The following is a 13,906-nucleotide window of genomic DNA, read 5'->3' as shown; positions in this document are numbered from 1 at the left end:
AAAGTATACTTTTGCTTCTACACAAAATAACAAAAAAGTCTGCCTTAATCAATGAATTAATAGAAATACACATGCCCACTTAATGGAAAAAACAACATCTGATATAAGGAAAATGAACAACAAAAGGGTGGAAGACAAACTTAAAAGAAGTTCCTAATGAAGTTGAATGAAGAAATTGGTTAAAGAAAGTAATCATTATCTCAAGAAAAGTTAAAAAAGCTAATAAGCTTTCAGAGCAGATCTTTTCAAGAAAAAAAAAAGACACTCTGAAACTAAAATGATGACTCTGAAACTAAAATAAATAATTCAATAGATGTGTCAAAGAGAATTTGTTTGCTGAGAACAGAATTAGAGTCCTAGCCAATAAAAAGAACATATTTTGCTAGTAAAAAACACAGCCAAAATAAAGATCTGAAAATAGTTGGAGGAAAATCTATACTATAGAGGGCAGATCCATAAGACCCAGGATGAAATTATAGATTTCCATAAAAATTTTAAAAATGTGTGGTGATTTAAAACCAAAATGAGAAATTAAGGGATTTATTCAATTGTGAGAACAAAAGGGACATTTGCAGATATGCACAGATTCAGAAAGCATGCCATCTGAAGAAAATAATCTGAAAATAAACAATACCTAGGTCAGCATAAAATTGCAATAAAAGGAAAAAATAAAAAGGAAGCAGTAATAAAACTTGGAAAATGCAATATAGTTGTTAAGTAAGTAAACTGAAAGCATTGGATTTACATCTTAAATGTAAAAAGAATTTTAAAAATACTATAGGAATATTATAATACAAATTCAGGATGTGATAGACACAAGTGAGGAATCTGGAAACCTATAAAAGAAAATATTAGTATAATGATTATATGAATATTTCATTTTTATAGCAACAAATCCCACAAACAAAGGAAGAAGACAGTCAATAGGCTGGATAGCATATTTGCAACATATAGAAGAGATAAAGAGTTAATATCTACAATAAAAAAATTCCCACAAATTGATCACGGGAAAAAAAAGGAAGAAAAGCAGAAAGGTAAGCCATAGATTGAAAATAAATAACCCAAAACAAATGAATAAAAATGAAAGCCAGAAAGGAAAACAGAAAGCTTAGGAGAAGCATTCTATTCAATTAGAATAGTCAGTAAACATTTGAAAAGATACTACATATTATTAATAATCAGGGAAGTACATATTAAAATAACAATAAAATAGCATTTCTTACCCATTAACAAAAATAAGTGAGTGAAGATACTCGTTTTATTGAGAATGTAGAGAACAGAAATGTTTTTGAATTATTTGTCTGAGTGAAAACTGGGATAAACCCTCTGAAATAAAAATTAGTAGCAAATAGCACTCTTGAGAATTGGATCCTTTATAATCCATCAATTTCACTGGTGCCCAGAACATCATGGCCAAAGATATCCACAATATGGCTTTTCTTACTATAAATACATAAGTGGATAAATAATAAATAAGATATATTTATTGGATGGCTACAATCAATGAACTCATTCTGCACAAATCGGTATAAATGACTCTCAGATAAAAATGTTATGTGGGGCGCCTGGGTGGCTCAGTCAGTTAAGCGTCCAACTCTTGGTTTTGCCTCAGGTCATGATCTCAGTGTCGTGAGATCGAGCCGCACTAAGGCTCAGCACTGGTCATGGAGCCTGCTTAAGATTCTCTCTCTCCCTTTTCCTCTGCCCCTCACACCCACCGCCACCTCACAGGTTCTCTCCCTCTCAAAAAAAAAAAAATGTTATACAAAATGTTGCACAAAAAGTACAACCACAAAACCAGAACCACATAATAAGTATCTACTGTTCACATTTCTGGGTCATGAATGAGTAGCCATAATAATTCTGTAAATGGTGGCCAGGCTTGCTCAATGGTCTGGAATTCAGCTGAATGTTGGGGATTAATTAATATAATTAATATAAACTATGGCCTTTGTGTAATAATTATGTGTAGGATCATCAATTATAACAAATATATCACTCTGGTGGGGTATACTGATAATGGGAGAGACTACACATGTGCAGAGGTAGGGGGCATACAGAAACTGCCTGTGACTTCCACTCAGTTTTGCCGTGAACCTAAAACTGGTCTAAAAAATAAATATTAAATTGGAAACAAGAAACAGGAAAAGGCACATAGCCAATAATTGTTTAGAAAAGTTTTTTAGGGAAATATAAATTGACACAAAGATGCGATATATTATTTTAGCACATCTTGCATGCTTTTGAAAATCTAAACTGCTACTGTCTTCAGAAACTAGCAGTATCTCTCAAAATCCTAATACAAAATGCGAGTAATAAGGAAGGTTGTTGTGAAAATTAAATCAGTTACTACATGCAAATCGCTTAGAAATATGCCCAGCAATTGGTATGTGCTCCATGCATGTCAGTTACTTTTGTTGTTTTTGTTGTTGTTATTATTATCACTATTATTACTATTATTCATACTTCTTGATCCAGAAACCCATTTCTTGGTATTAAGCCTACAAAACAAAATATCTATTGCATAAGAATATACATATAAGGATGTTTATTGCAGGACTCTATAGTGACAATCCTTGGAAATAACCTCATTACCTATCAACACGCCATACTACAGACTGTTACCTTTTAAAGAATGAGTTAAGATATAAACACAGAGGAAGAAAATGAACACCATTATTAAATAAGACCTGCCAACTGTAAAACAGTATTTCCATTTCTCTAAAAACAAACCTTCTTGGTAGGTTTCTACATATTTTATTTAAAGGAAAGGTGAAATTTAGGATATAAAATGGTGGATAGAGAGATACAAAGTTATTAACATTGGTTTCCTCACAGAGTGAAAATTTACGATATTAAAAAAATGGTATAATATCAAGTAAAATGTTTAAAATCATAGAAATGTATAAAATGACATGACAAACAAAATTAAACATAGACAAATAAAATTATTGCCTTAATTGTTACAGTTGTAGCTATAGTTTAAAGAGTTACATAGACTAATTTTCATTTATCTGGTATACATTAATTTTGTATCATGAAATTAAAATTTGGCTCAAATATTGGATTTAAAATCTCAAGATGAAGACTTGGAATTCTAGTCTGACTTGAATCACAAAGATGTAACATATTAAATATAATAGTCATGCTCTTGTTTAGGCTCAAATAAGGGTAGTGACTATAAAAATTTCAGAAACTAAAACAACTGTATAAAAAGAAGAATGTCCACTTACTGTTTTTCAAGATGGAGAGTGTACATTTTCTGGTCAATTTTGATGGCATAAGTGACCTACAACAAAGTATTCAGAAGAACTTAATTATTAGACATACTGAGTTCTTAAAAATCAAAAGCCATAGCTTCTTAAAATGTATTTACTCTTTCACTGAGACATAGATCATATCCCACATCTCAAAATAATATATACATACATAATATAGACATATATAATTGTAATCGTCCTTCAATCTTGGAATGTATGACAGAATTAATCCTAATTAAATTTAAATAAAAATTAAAGAATCTCAATTTATTTCAAAACTAAGAGCATTAGTCATAAAATTTCATAATGAAATTTTAATTTAAAATGGTTACATTTAAAAATGTTGAGTAATCTTTGAAGAAACTTGAATTTTATTATCTTTTTTTACTTTGCAACTTCTAGCCCAAATAAATTGAGAAAATGAAGATACAACCTGTGTTATTAATCTTCTCAAAGGAAGTATCCCTAACTCTAGAACACTTTTCTCCCTGTCCTCTTTAGGAATTGCCTCAGCTACAGAGGGTCATCTCACACCAAGTCACAATTTTCTGAGACAGCCCACATGTAATGAGAAGCCCTCTCATCCCAACTCCAGATATTGATGGGCCATGCTAGCTTCACACGTTAAGACTTGGTTGAGTCTCCATCTCCCCTTTCCTGCTTCCTCCCCTCCCCTTCCACAGGGCCTCATCACAAGAGCATACCCTAATAAACTGCCTTCACAGGAATCTTCTCAAAGACTGCATCCCAAAGAACCCAATCTGTGACATCATCATAAAACATTACACGTTCTTCACCGCATAGCACATGGTCAATGCAGGTAAATTTTCCACATTTGCAAAGAATGTGAATTTTGTCATTGGGTACAGTTTTCTGCATAAGTCATTTTAAACCTTCTCATGTTTAGTCTTCTGTAAGCCTACAGCTATTGAAAAAATTGTGTTGGGGCATATGGGTGGCACAGTTAGTTAAACGTCTGACTCTTGATGTCGGCTCAGGTCATGATCTCAGAGTTGTGAAATGGAGTCCCATGTCCGGCTCCCCACTCAGGGCAGTCTGCTTAAGACTCTCTATCCCTCTGCCCCCCCACCTTCTCTAAAATAAATAAATGAAACTTAAAAAAAAAAAAAAGATGTGTCAACATTTCCCCAAATTATTGTGATATTATTTCTTTCTCCTTTTAATCTGTAGTTTTCTTCATTACATATTTTGAATCTTTGTTGTTGGGTGCAAACAGGAGTAAAATTAACAAAATTGCACACAATTATAAAGTATGCCTCTATGTCATCTTCAGAAAATGACTCGAATTTGGGGTTGTAATTTCTTCAATTTCATCCATTATCATTTAATATACATTATGATTTAGGATTTCTTCTTCAACCCATGAATAATGTAGAAGTGTATTTTTAATTTCCATATACATTTTAAAACTTTTTAAGATTTAACTTAATTGAATTGTTACAAGATACTGTATTGTCAATATTTGATTTTTAATGTTTTTTTCCTTTTGTCAGAGTTGTTGAACAATCTGCATATTCCGGAGAAGAATATACATTATTGCTATAGAGATAAAGCCAAATTATAGCTGGATTAGAAAAACACTATCTTTACTTCTGGGGTTGCCTAGAAGTCTAGATGTTTCTGACTCTCAGCTAAGACAAAGGCAGTGAGATTTGTAAGGTAATTTCTAGGATTCAAAAACTCTCTTGCCCAAGGTTAACTTCTTTAGTGTTTCCCTACCTAGTTTGACAAAGCTAGCTTGGCTACTGTGTCACTGAAAGTTTTTTAAGGAGTTCTCCAAAAGCCAAAATTGCCCCCCTAAGTCTCGTTACTTCAAGCCAGAGACTCAGCATGTTCCAGAAGCACGGAGTTTGGGTTCATAGGGATGTTTCTTGAATTCCTGATATTTGCCTGAATTATCTTTTTCTTGCTGCATCATATGCTTTGTCATTACATAAAAGCCTCATGGTGATACCCTGTAGAGTCTAGTTAGTCTTAACGAATAGCATAGAGGGGAAAAAAAATATATTTATTGTGACGGGTTCACTTCTATATAAATCCATCAAATAAAATATTATATTGTTCAAATTGTCTTTACGAATCTTTTTACGATTTGTAAACCAATATTTGAGAAAAGATCTATGAAAATGGATTTGAAAAATTTAAAGATCTATGAAAATGGATTTGAGAATTACTCCTTCTTGTGCAATCAGTTCTTATATATGCTGAGAGCATTTTTAAATACATACAAACTTAGAATTTTTATATGTTACTAGTGAACTGAATATTTTACTAAGTAATGATGTTTATCTCTCATAACATTTAAAAAATGTAAACTCTCTGGATAATTATTTTTGGTGTAGTACCTTTTATGAACACATAATCACTGCATTTTTTGGTGCCATAAAGGGAGACAGTCACACAGACCACTCAGTCTATAAAACCTGCCCCAGTGTCTAACAATTTTCCAGTTAGCAATTCAATGCTCCTCTTAGATCTAGCCACTGAGGTTCCAATCCTTGGATTCCTATCAGATCCCGGTGTGTCTCTTTTTTTTTTTTTCATTTTATTATGTTAATCACCATACATTACATCATTAGCTTTTGATGTAGTGTTCCATGATTCATTGTTTCCGTATAACACCCAGTGTTCCATTCAATATGTGCCCTTTTTAATACCCAACACCAGGCTAACCCATCCCCCCAGGCCTCTCCCCAGAGAACCTTCAGTTTGTTTCTCAGAGTCCACAGTCTCTCATGGTTCGTCTCCCCCTCCAATTTCCCCCCCTTCATTTTACCCTTCCTACTATCTTTTTTTTTTTTAAGATACAATGTATTATTTAGAGATACAGAGATACAGGTCTGTGATTCAACAGTCTTACACAATTCACAGCACTCTCCATATCAAATACCCTCCCTAATGTCTATCACCCAGCCACCCCATCCCTCCCACCCCACCCCCCACTCCAGCAACCCTCAGTTTGTTTCCTGAGAATAAGACTTCCTCATATCCGTGAGATCATATGATACATGTCTTTCTCTGATTGACTTATTTCGCTCAGCATAATACCCTCCAGTTCCATCCACGTCATTGCAAATGGCAAGATTTCATTCCTTTGGATGGCTGCATAATATTCCATTGTATATATATAACACCTCTTCTTTTTTCTTTTAACTTTTTATTGTTATGTTAATCACCATACATCATTAGTTTTTGATGTAGTGTCCCATGATTCATTGTTTGTGCACACACCCAGTGCTCCATGCAGAATGTGTCCTCTTTAATACCCATCACCAGGCTAACATATCCTCCCACTCCCCTCCCCTCTAGAACCCTCAGTTTGTTTTGCAGAGTCCATCATTTCTTATGGTTCGTCTCCCCCTCCAATTTCCCCCCTTCGTTCTTCCCCTCCGATTTTCTTCTTTTTTTTTTTTCTTAACATATATTGCATTATTTGTTTCAGAGGTATAGATCTGTGATTCAACAGTCTTGCACAACTCACAGTGCTCAACATAGCACATACCCTCCCCAATGTCTATCACCCAGCCACCCCATCCCTCCCAGCCCCCACCACTCTAACAGCCCCAGTTTGTTTCCTGAGATTGAGAATTCCTCATATCAGTGAGGTCATATGATACGTGTCTTTCTCTGATTGACTTACTTTGCTCAGCATAACAACCTCCAGTTCCATCCACGTCGTTGTAAATGGCAAGATCTCATTCCTTTTGATGGCTGCATAATATTCCATTGTATATATATATACCACCTCTTCTTTATCCATTCATCTGTTGATGGACATCTTGGCTCCTTCCACAGTTTGGCTATTGTGAACATTGCTGCTATAAACATCGGACTGCATGTAACCCTTCAGATCCCTACATTTGAATCTTTGGGGTAAATACCCAGTACTGCAATTGCTGGATTGTATGGTAGCTCTATTTTCAACTTTTTGAGGAACCTCCATACTGTTCTCCAGAGTGGTTGCACCAGCTTGCATTCCCACCAACACTGTAGGAGGGTTCCCCTTTCTCCGCATCCCCACCAACATCTGTTGTTTCCTGCCTTGTTAATTTTAGCCATTCTGACTGGTATGAGGTGATATCTCATTGAGGTTTTGATTTGGATTTCCCTGATGCCGAGCGATGTTGAGCACTTTTTCCTGTGTCTGTTGGCCATTTGGATGTCTTCTTTGGAAAAATGTCTGTTCATGTCTTCTGCCCATTTCTTGATTGGATCATTTGTTCCTTGGGTGTTGAGTTTGATAAGTTCTTTATAGATTTTGGATACTAGCCCTTTATCTGATATGTCATTTGCAAATACCTTCCCCCATTCTGTCAGTTGTCTTTTGGTTTTGTTGACTGTTTCTTTTGCTGTGCAAAAGCTTTTTATTTTGATGAGGTCCCAATAGTTCATTTTTGCCCTTGCTTCCCTTGCCTTTGGCAATGTTTCTAGGAAGAAGTTACTGTGGCTCAGGTTGAAGAGGTTGCTGCTTGTGTTCTCCTTTAGGATTATGATGGACTCCTGTCTCACATTGAGGTCTTTCAACCATTTTGAGTATATTTTTGTGTGTGGTGTAAGGAAGTGGTCCAGTTTCATTCTTCTGCATGTGGCTGTCCAATTTTCCCAGCACTATTTGTTGAAGAGACTGTCTTTTTTCCATTGGACATTCTTTCCTGCTTTGTCGAAGATTAGTTGACCATAGAGTTGAGGGTCCATTTCTGGGCTCTATCTTCTGTTCCATTGATTTATGTGTCTGTTTTTGTGCCAGTACCATACTGTCTTGATGATGACAGCTTTGTAATAGAGCTGGAAATCCAGAATTGTGATGCACCAGCTTTGCTTTTCTCTTTCAACATTCCTCTGGCTATTCGGGGTCTTTTCTGGTTCCATACAAATTTTAGAATTATTTGTTCCATTTCTTTGAAAAAAGTGGATGGTGTTTTGATGGGGATTGCATTGAATGTGTAGATTGCTCTAGGTAGCATGGACATCTTCACAATATTTGTTCTTCCAATCCATGAGCATGGAACGTTTTTCCATTTCTTTGTATCTTCCTCAATTTCTTTCATGAGTGTTTTATAGTTTTCTGAGTACAGATTCTTTGTCTCTTTGGTTAGATATTTCTGGAAACAAATGAAAATGAAAACACAACTGTTCAAAATCTTTGGGATGCAGCAAAAGCAGTCCTAAGAGGAAAGTATATAGCAATACAAGCCTTTCTCAAGAAACAAGAAAGGTCTCAAATACACAACCTAACCCTACACCTAAAGGAGCTGGAGAAAGAACAGCAAAGAAAGCCTAAACCCAGCAGGAGAAGAGAAATAATAAAGATCAGAGCAGAAATCAATGAAATAGAAACCAAAAGAACAGTAGAACACATCAACGAAACTAGGAGCTGGTTCTTTGAAAGAATTAATAAGATTGACTTATCAAAAAGAAAAGAGAAATGACCCAAATCAACAAAGTCATGACTGAAAGAGGAGAGATCACAATCAACACCAAAGAAATATGAACAATTATAAGAACATATGATGAGCAACTATATGCCAGCATAATTAGATAATCTGGAAGAAATGGATGCTTCCCTAGAGATGTATCAACTATTAAAACTGAACCAGGAAGAAATAGAAAACCTGAACAGACCTATAACTACTAAGGAAATTGAAGCAGTAATCAAAAATCTCCTAACAAACATGAGCCCAGGGCCAGATGGCTTCCAAGGGGAATTCTACCAAACATTTAAAGAAGAATTAATACCTATTCTTCTGAAACTGTTCCAAAAAATAGAAATGAAGGAAAACTTCCAAACTCGTTTTATGAGGCCACCATTACCTTCATCCCAAAACCAATCAAAGACCCCATCAAAAAGGAGAATTACAGACCAATATCCTTGATGAACATGGATGCAAAAATTCTCACCAAAATACTAGGCAGTAGGATCCAACTGTACATTAAAAGGATTATTCACCACAACCAAGTGGGATTTATTCCTGAGCTGCAAGGTTGGTTCAACATCCATAAAACAATGTGATACAATACATGAATAAAAGAAAGAACAAGAATGGTAGATTCTTCTCAATAGATGCAGAAAAAGCATTTGACAAAGTACAGCATCCTTTCTTGATCAAAACTCTTCAGAGTATAGGCATAGAGGGTACATACCTCAATATCATAAAAGCCATCTATGAAAAACCTAGAGCGAATATCATTCTCAATGGGGAAAAACTGAGAGCTTTCCCCCTAAGGTCAGGAACGCGGCAGGGATGTCCACTATCACCACTGCTATTCAACATAGTATTGGAAGTCCTAACCACAGCAATCAGACAACAAAAAGAAATAAAAGGCATCCAAATCTGCAAAGAAGAAGTCAAACTCTCACTCTTTGCAGATGATATGATACTTTATGTGGAAAACCCAAAAGACTCCACCCCCAAACTGCTAGAACTCATACAGGAATTCAGTAAAGTGGCAGGATAGAAAATCAATGCACAGAAATCAGTGGCATTCCTATACACTAACAACAAGACAGAAGAAAGAGAAATTAAGGAGTCGATCCCATTTACAATTGCACCCAAAACCATAAGATACTAGGAATAAATCTCACCAAAGAGGCAAAGGATCTGTACTCAGAAAACTATAAAATACTCATGAAAGAAATTGATGAAGACACAAAGAAATGGAAAAACGTTCCATGTTCATGGATTGGAAGAACAAATATTGTGAACAGGTCAATGCTACCTAGAGCAATCTACACATTCAATGCAATCCCCATCAAAATACCATCCACTTTTTTCAAATAAATGGGACAAATAATCCTAAAATTTGTATGGAACCAGAAAAGACCCCCCATAGCCAGAGGAATGTTGAAAAAGAAAAGCAAAGCCGGCAGCATCACAATTCCAGACTTCCAGCTCTATTACAAAGCTGTCATCATCAAGACAGTATGGTACTGGCACAAAAACAGACACATAAATTAATGGAACAGAAGATAGAGCCCAGAAATGGACCCTCAACTCTATGATCAACTCATCTTTGACAAAGCAGGAAAGAATGTCCAATGGAAAAAAGACAGTCTCTTCAACAAATAGTGCTGGGAAAATTGGACAGCCACATGCAGAAGAATGAAATTGGACCACTTCCTTACACCACACACAAAAATATACTCAAAATGGTTGAAAGACCTCAATGTGAGACAGGAGTCCATCATAATCCTAAAGGAGAACACAAGCAGCAACCTCTTCAACCTGAGCCACAGTAACTTCTTCCTAGAAACATTGCCAAAGGCAAGGGAAGCAAGGGCAAAAATGAACTATTGGGACCTCATCAAAATAAAAAGCTTTTGCACAGCAAAAGAAACAGTCAACAAAACCAAAAGACAACTGACAGAATGGGGGAAGGTATTTGCAAATGACATATCAGATAAAGGGCTAGTATCCAAAATCTATAAAGAACTTATCAAACTCAACACCCAAGGAACAAATGATCCAATCAAGAAATGGGCAGAAGACATGAACAGACATTTTTCCAAAGAAGACATCCAAATGGCCAACAGACACAGGAAAAAGTGCTCAACATCGCTCGGCATCAGGGAAATCCAAATCAAAACCTCAATGAGATATCACCTCACACCAGTCAGAATGGCTAAAATTAACAAGGCAGGAAACAACAGATGTTGGTGGGGATGCGGAGAAAGGGGAACCCTCCTACAGTGTTGGTGGGAATGCAAGCTGGTGCAACCACTCTGGAGAACAGTATGGAGGTTCCTCAAAAAGTTGAAAATAGATCTACCCTACGACCCAGCAACTGCACTACTGGGTATGTACCCCAAAGATACAAATGTAGTGATCCAAAGGTTTACATGCAGTCCGATGTTTATAGCAGCAATGTCCACAATAGCCAAACAATGGAAAGAGCCAAGATGTCCATCAACAGATGAATGGATAAAGAATTTGTGGTATATATATATATATATATATACAATGGAATATTATGCAGCCATCAAAAGGAATGACATCTTGCCATTTGCAACAACATGGATGGAACTGGAGGTTGTTATGCTGAGCAAAGTAAGTCAATCAGAGAAAGACATGTATCATATGACCTCACTGATATGAGGAATTCTTAATCTCAGGAAACAAACTGAGGGTTGCTGAAGTGGTGGGGGCTGGGAGGGATGGGGTGGCTGGGTGATAGACATTGGGGAGGGTATGTGCTATAGTGAGCACTGTGAATTGTGTAAGACTGTTGAATCACAGACCAGTACCTCTGAAACAAATAATACATTATATGTTAAAAAAAAAAAAAAGAAGATAGCAGGAAGGGAAAAATGAAGGGGGGGGAATTGTAGGGGGAGACAAACCATGAGAGACTATAGACTTTGAGAAACAAACTGAGGGTTCTATAGGGGAGGGGGCTGGGGGGATGGGTTAGCCTGGTGATGGGTATTAAAAAGGGCATGTATTGAATGGAGCACTGGGTGTTATACATAAAATCATGGAACACTATATCAAACACTAATGATGTAATGTGTGGTGATTAACATTACATAATAAAATAAATAATTAAATAAATAATGAATAAAATCTTTTAAAAACTACATTTTTAATTTTGACAAAGAATGATGTTATATCCATATAATGAGATAATCATGCAGTTATGAAAAATAACGACAAAGCTATATTTATGATCATAAAATAAATTCTAACCCTATAAATAAATTAAAAGCCAATTAGCACACTCATATGTTATTATTAAAAATGTATGTGCAAGAGTGTGCATGTCTCTAAAAATTCATTCATTCAAATTTACTACCTTTAGAATCTGAGGCAGACATTCACTTTCTTAACAACTCTTTGTGCTCTCTAGATTTAATTTCCCAATTTACATGCTTTACTTTTTAATCAAATTAAATATATTACATTAACAGACATATATGCCTATATATGCAAATATAGGCATGAAGAAATTATATATTTTCTTTTTAAAAATCATCTTATAAGTAAATATTAGTGTGACCTCATTTACATAGAATAAATATTTAAATGATATATTTTCTAGAAAAAAGTCCAGTAGGCTGTCTATATCATTTCATGTGATAGGAATTTGGGATACTTTTTTCTGAGTCAGTTTTTAAAAAGTTTCATAATGTTAATTGGGAAATGAAAAGAAAAATCAAAACGCTTATTTTCATTGAGACAAAATGACTCTTTAACACAGTAATTAGAACAAAAAATTTCAAACGGATATGCATGAATTGATTTGGGTCAGGTAGTCCAATAAAAATAAAGCACTCATTTTTAAAAAGTGATTTCCACAGGATGCCTGGGTGGCTCAGTTGGTTAAGCATCTGACTCTTGATTTCAGCTCAGATCATAATTTCCCGTCCAGAGATGGAGCCCCCCCATCAACCTCTGCCCTCAGTGGGGAGCCTGCTTAAGATTCTCTTCCTCTGCCTCTGCCTCTGCCCCTCCCCCCCACTCGCATACACTCTGTCTCAAAAATAAATAAATAAATAATTAAATAATTAATACAAATTTAAAAAGTAATTTCTTAATTACATGTGTTTCTGAAACTTCACCATCATTGGTATTTGTCTCAATCTTCCGTGGCACTGTAATTTGTAGAAGCGATGTTTCAGGAGCTACAGTAAGGAAAACATGTGTGAGCTTTCCCCAGTGCCTGGCAGCATCCTTAATTCTTCCCGTGTCCTGTCACATCACATCACTCTTTGAACTTCCAAGCCCCAACACCCCCCCCTACACACACACACACCCACACATGGTCCACACACAGAGGCAGGCACTCACCCACCACAGAATCAGACTTTGTACATTACAGGAAGAGGCTCCCTCCACCATCCATACACTTTGGGGTGTGACCCTACTACCATCCAGAGACTTTGAGACTTGTTGACCTCAGCCCCAGTAGGTGAAGAGGTGCCCACCTCCCAGAAGATGCGCACCCTCTTCTCCAAATGCGGGGTCAGGCAAGTGAGGGGCAAATGTCTCAGTCCTGCTCCGAGCCCTCCAAGCAGCAGGCCCAGGAGGATCCTGACTCTAAGCGGGCTCTGACAAGACGCTGGGCTCTCCCCAGCCCAGACCCGGGGTTCTGGAGCAAGGTTCTGGGGCCCGCCACGCCCAGAGGCTCTGCGACAGGTGACCCTCTATGGAGCAGGGTCCTTCACTCACGATGGCCCGCGGAGGTCAGCCGGCCCAAACCTGAGAGGATCAGCAGGAGAGACAGCATTGCGGGGCCTGCTGGCCTTGCCAAGGTGATGTCTGTTGGCTGCGGAACGGCGGCTGCACGCGCAGGACCTGCGCTCTGGGCGGGTAGGGCTGGGGTCTGGGCCAGAGGCAGGGAGGTGGGGGAGGGGGGCGCGGCTGCTCCGCCCACCCCGCCCCCTCTGCGGACCCACAGGAGCAGTCGCAGTCGCGGTCGCAGTCGCAGTCACAGTCCCGGGCGCCCACCCACCGCCCGCTGCGCGCAGGAGGCACACACCAACCTGTCCTGCTGCCCAGGTGGGCTTGGGCTTTATATTCCAAAATGCGGACATTGGAAACGCATTCAGGGATGACCTAAGGGTCATAAAGTGCATTTTCTCCTCTGGAAATGGGCCATCTGCTGGTGAAGTGCTTGGCAATGTTAAT

General features: G+C 37.3%; 1 protein-coding gene across 1 annotated transcript in view; it reads right to left on the bottom strand.

The window, feature by feature from the left end:
* LOC110573136 (A disintegrin and metallopeptidase domain 3-like) overlaps window positions 1–13,505 on the bottom strand; it is a 147,408-nt gene extending 133,903 nt beyond the window's left edge. Inside the window, exons 1-3 of the mRNA XM_044912188.1 lie at window positions 13,448–13,505; window positions 12,818–12,900; window positions 3,234–3,289 (exon numbers count right to left, since the gene is read on the bottom strand). Of these exons, the coding sequence (XP_044768123.1) occupies window positions 3,234–3,289; window positions 12,818–12,900; window positions 13,448–13,505 (197 nt within the window). The remainder of the gene's footprint in view (window positions 1–3,233; window positions 3,290–12,817; window positions 12,901–13,447) is intronic.
* Window positions 13,506–13,906: the final 401 nt, after the last annotated feature.

This window comes from Neomonachus schauinslandi, chromosome 2 (assembly GCF_002201575.2).
Source record: "Neomonachus schauinslandi chromosome 2, ASM220157v2, whole genome shotgun sequence".
In the NCBI taxonomy this organism is placed as follows: Eukaryota; Metazoa; Chordata; class Mammalia; order Carnivora; family Phocidae; genus Neomonachus; species Neomonachus schauinslandi.
This window is presented reverse-complemented; position numbering and strand designations above follow the sequence as displayed.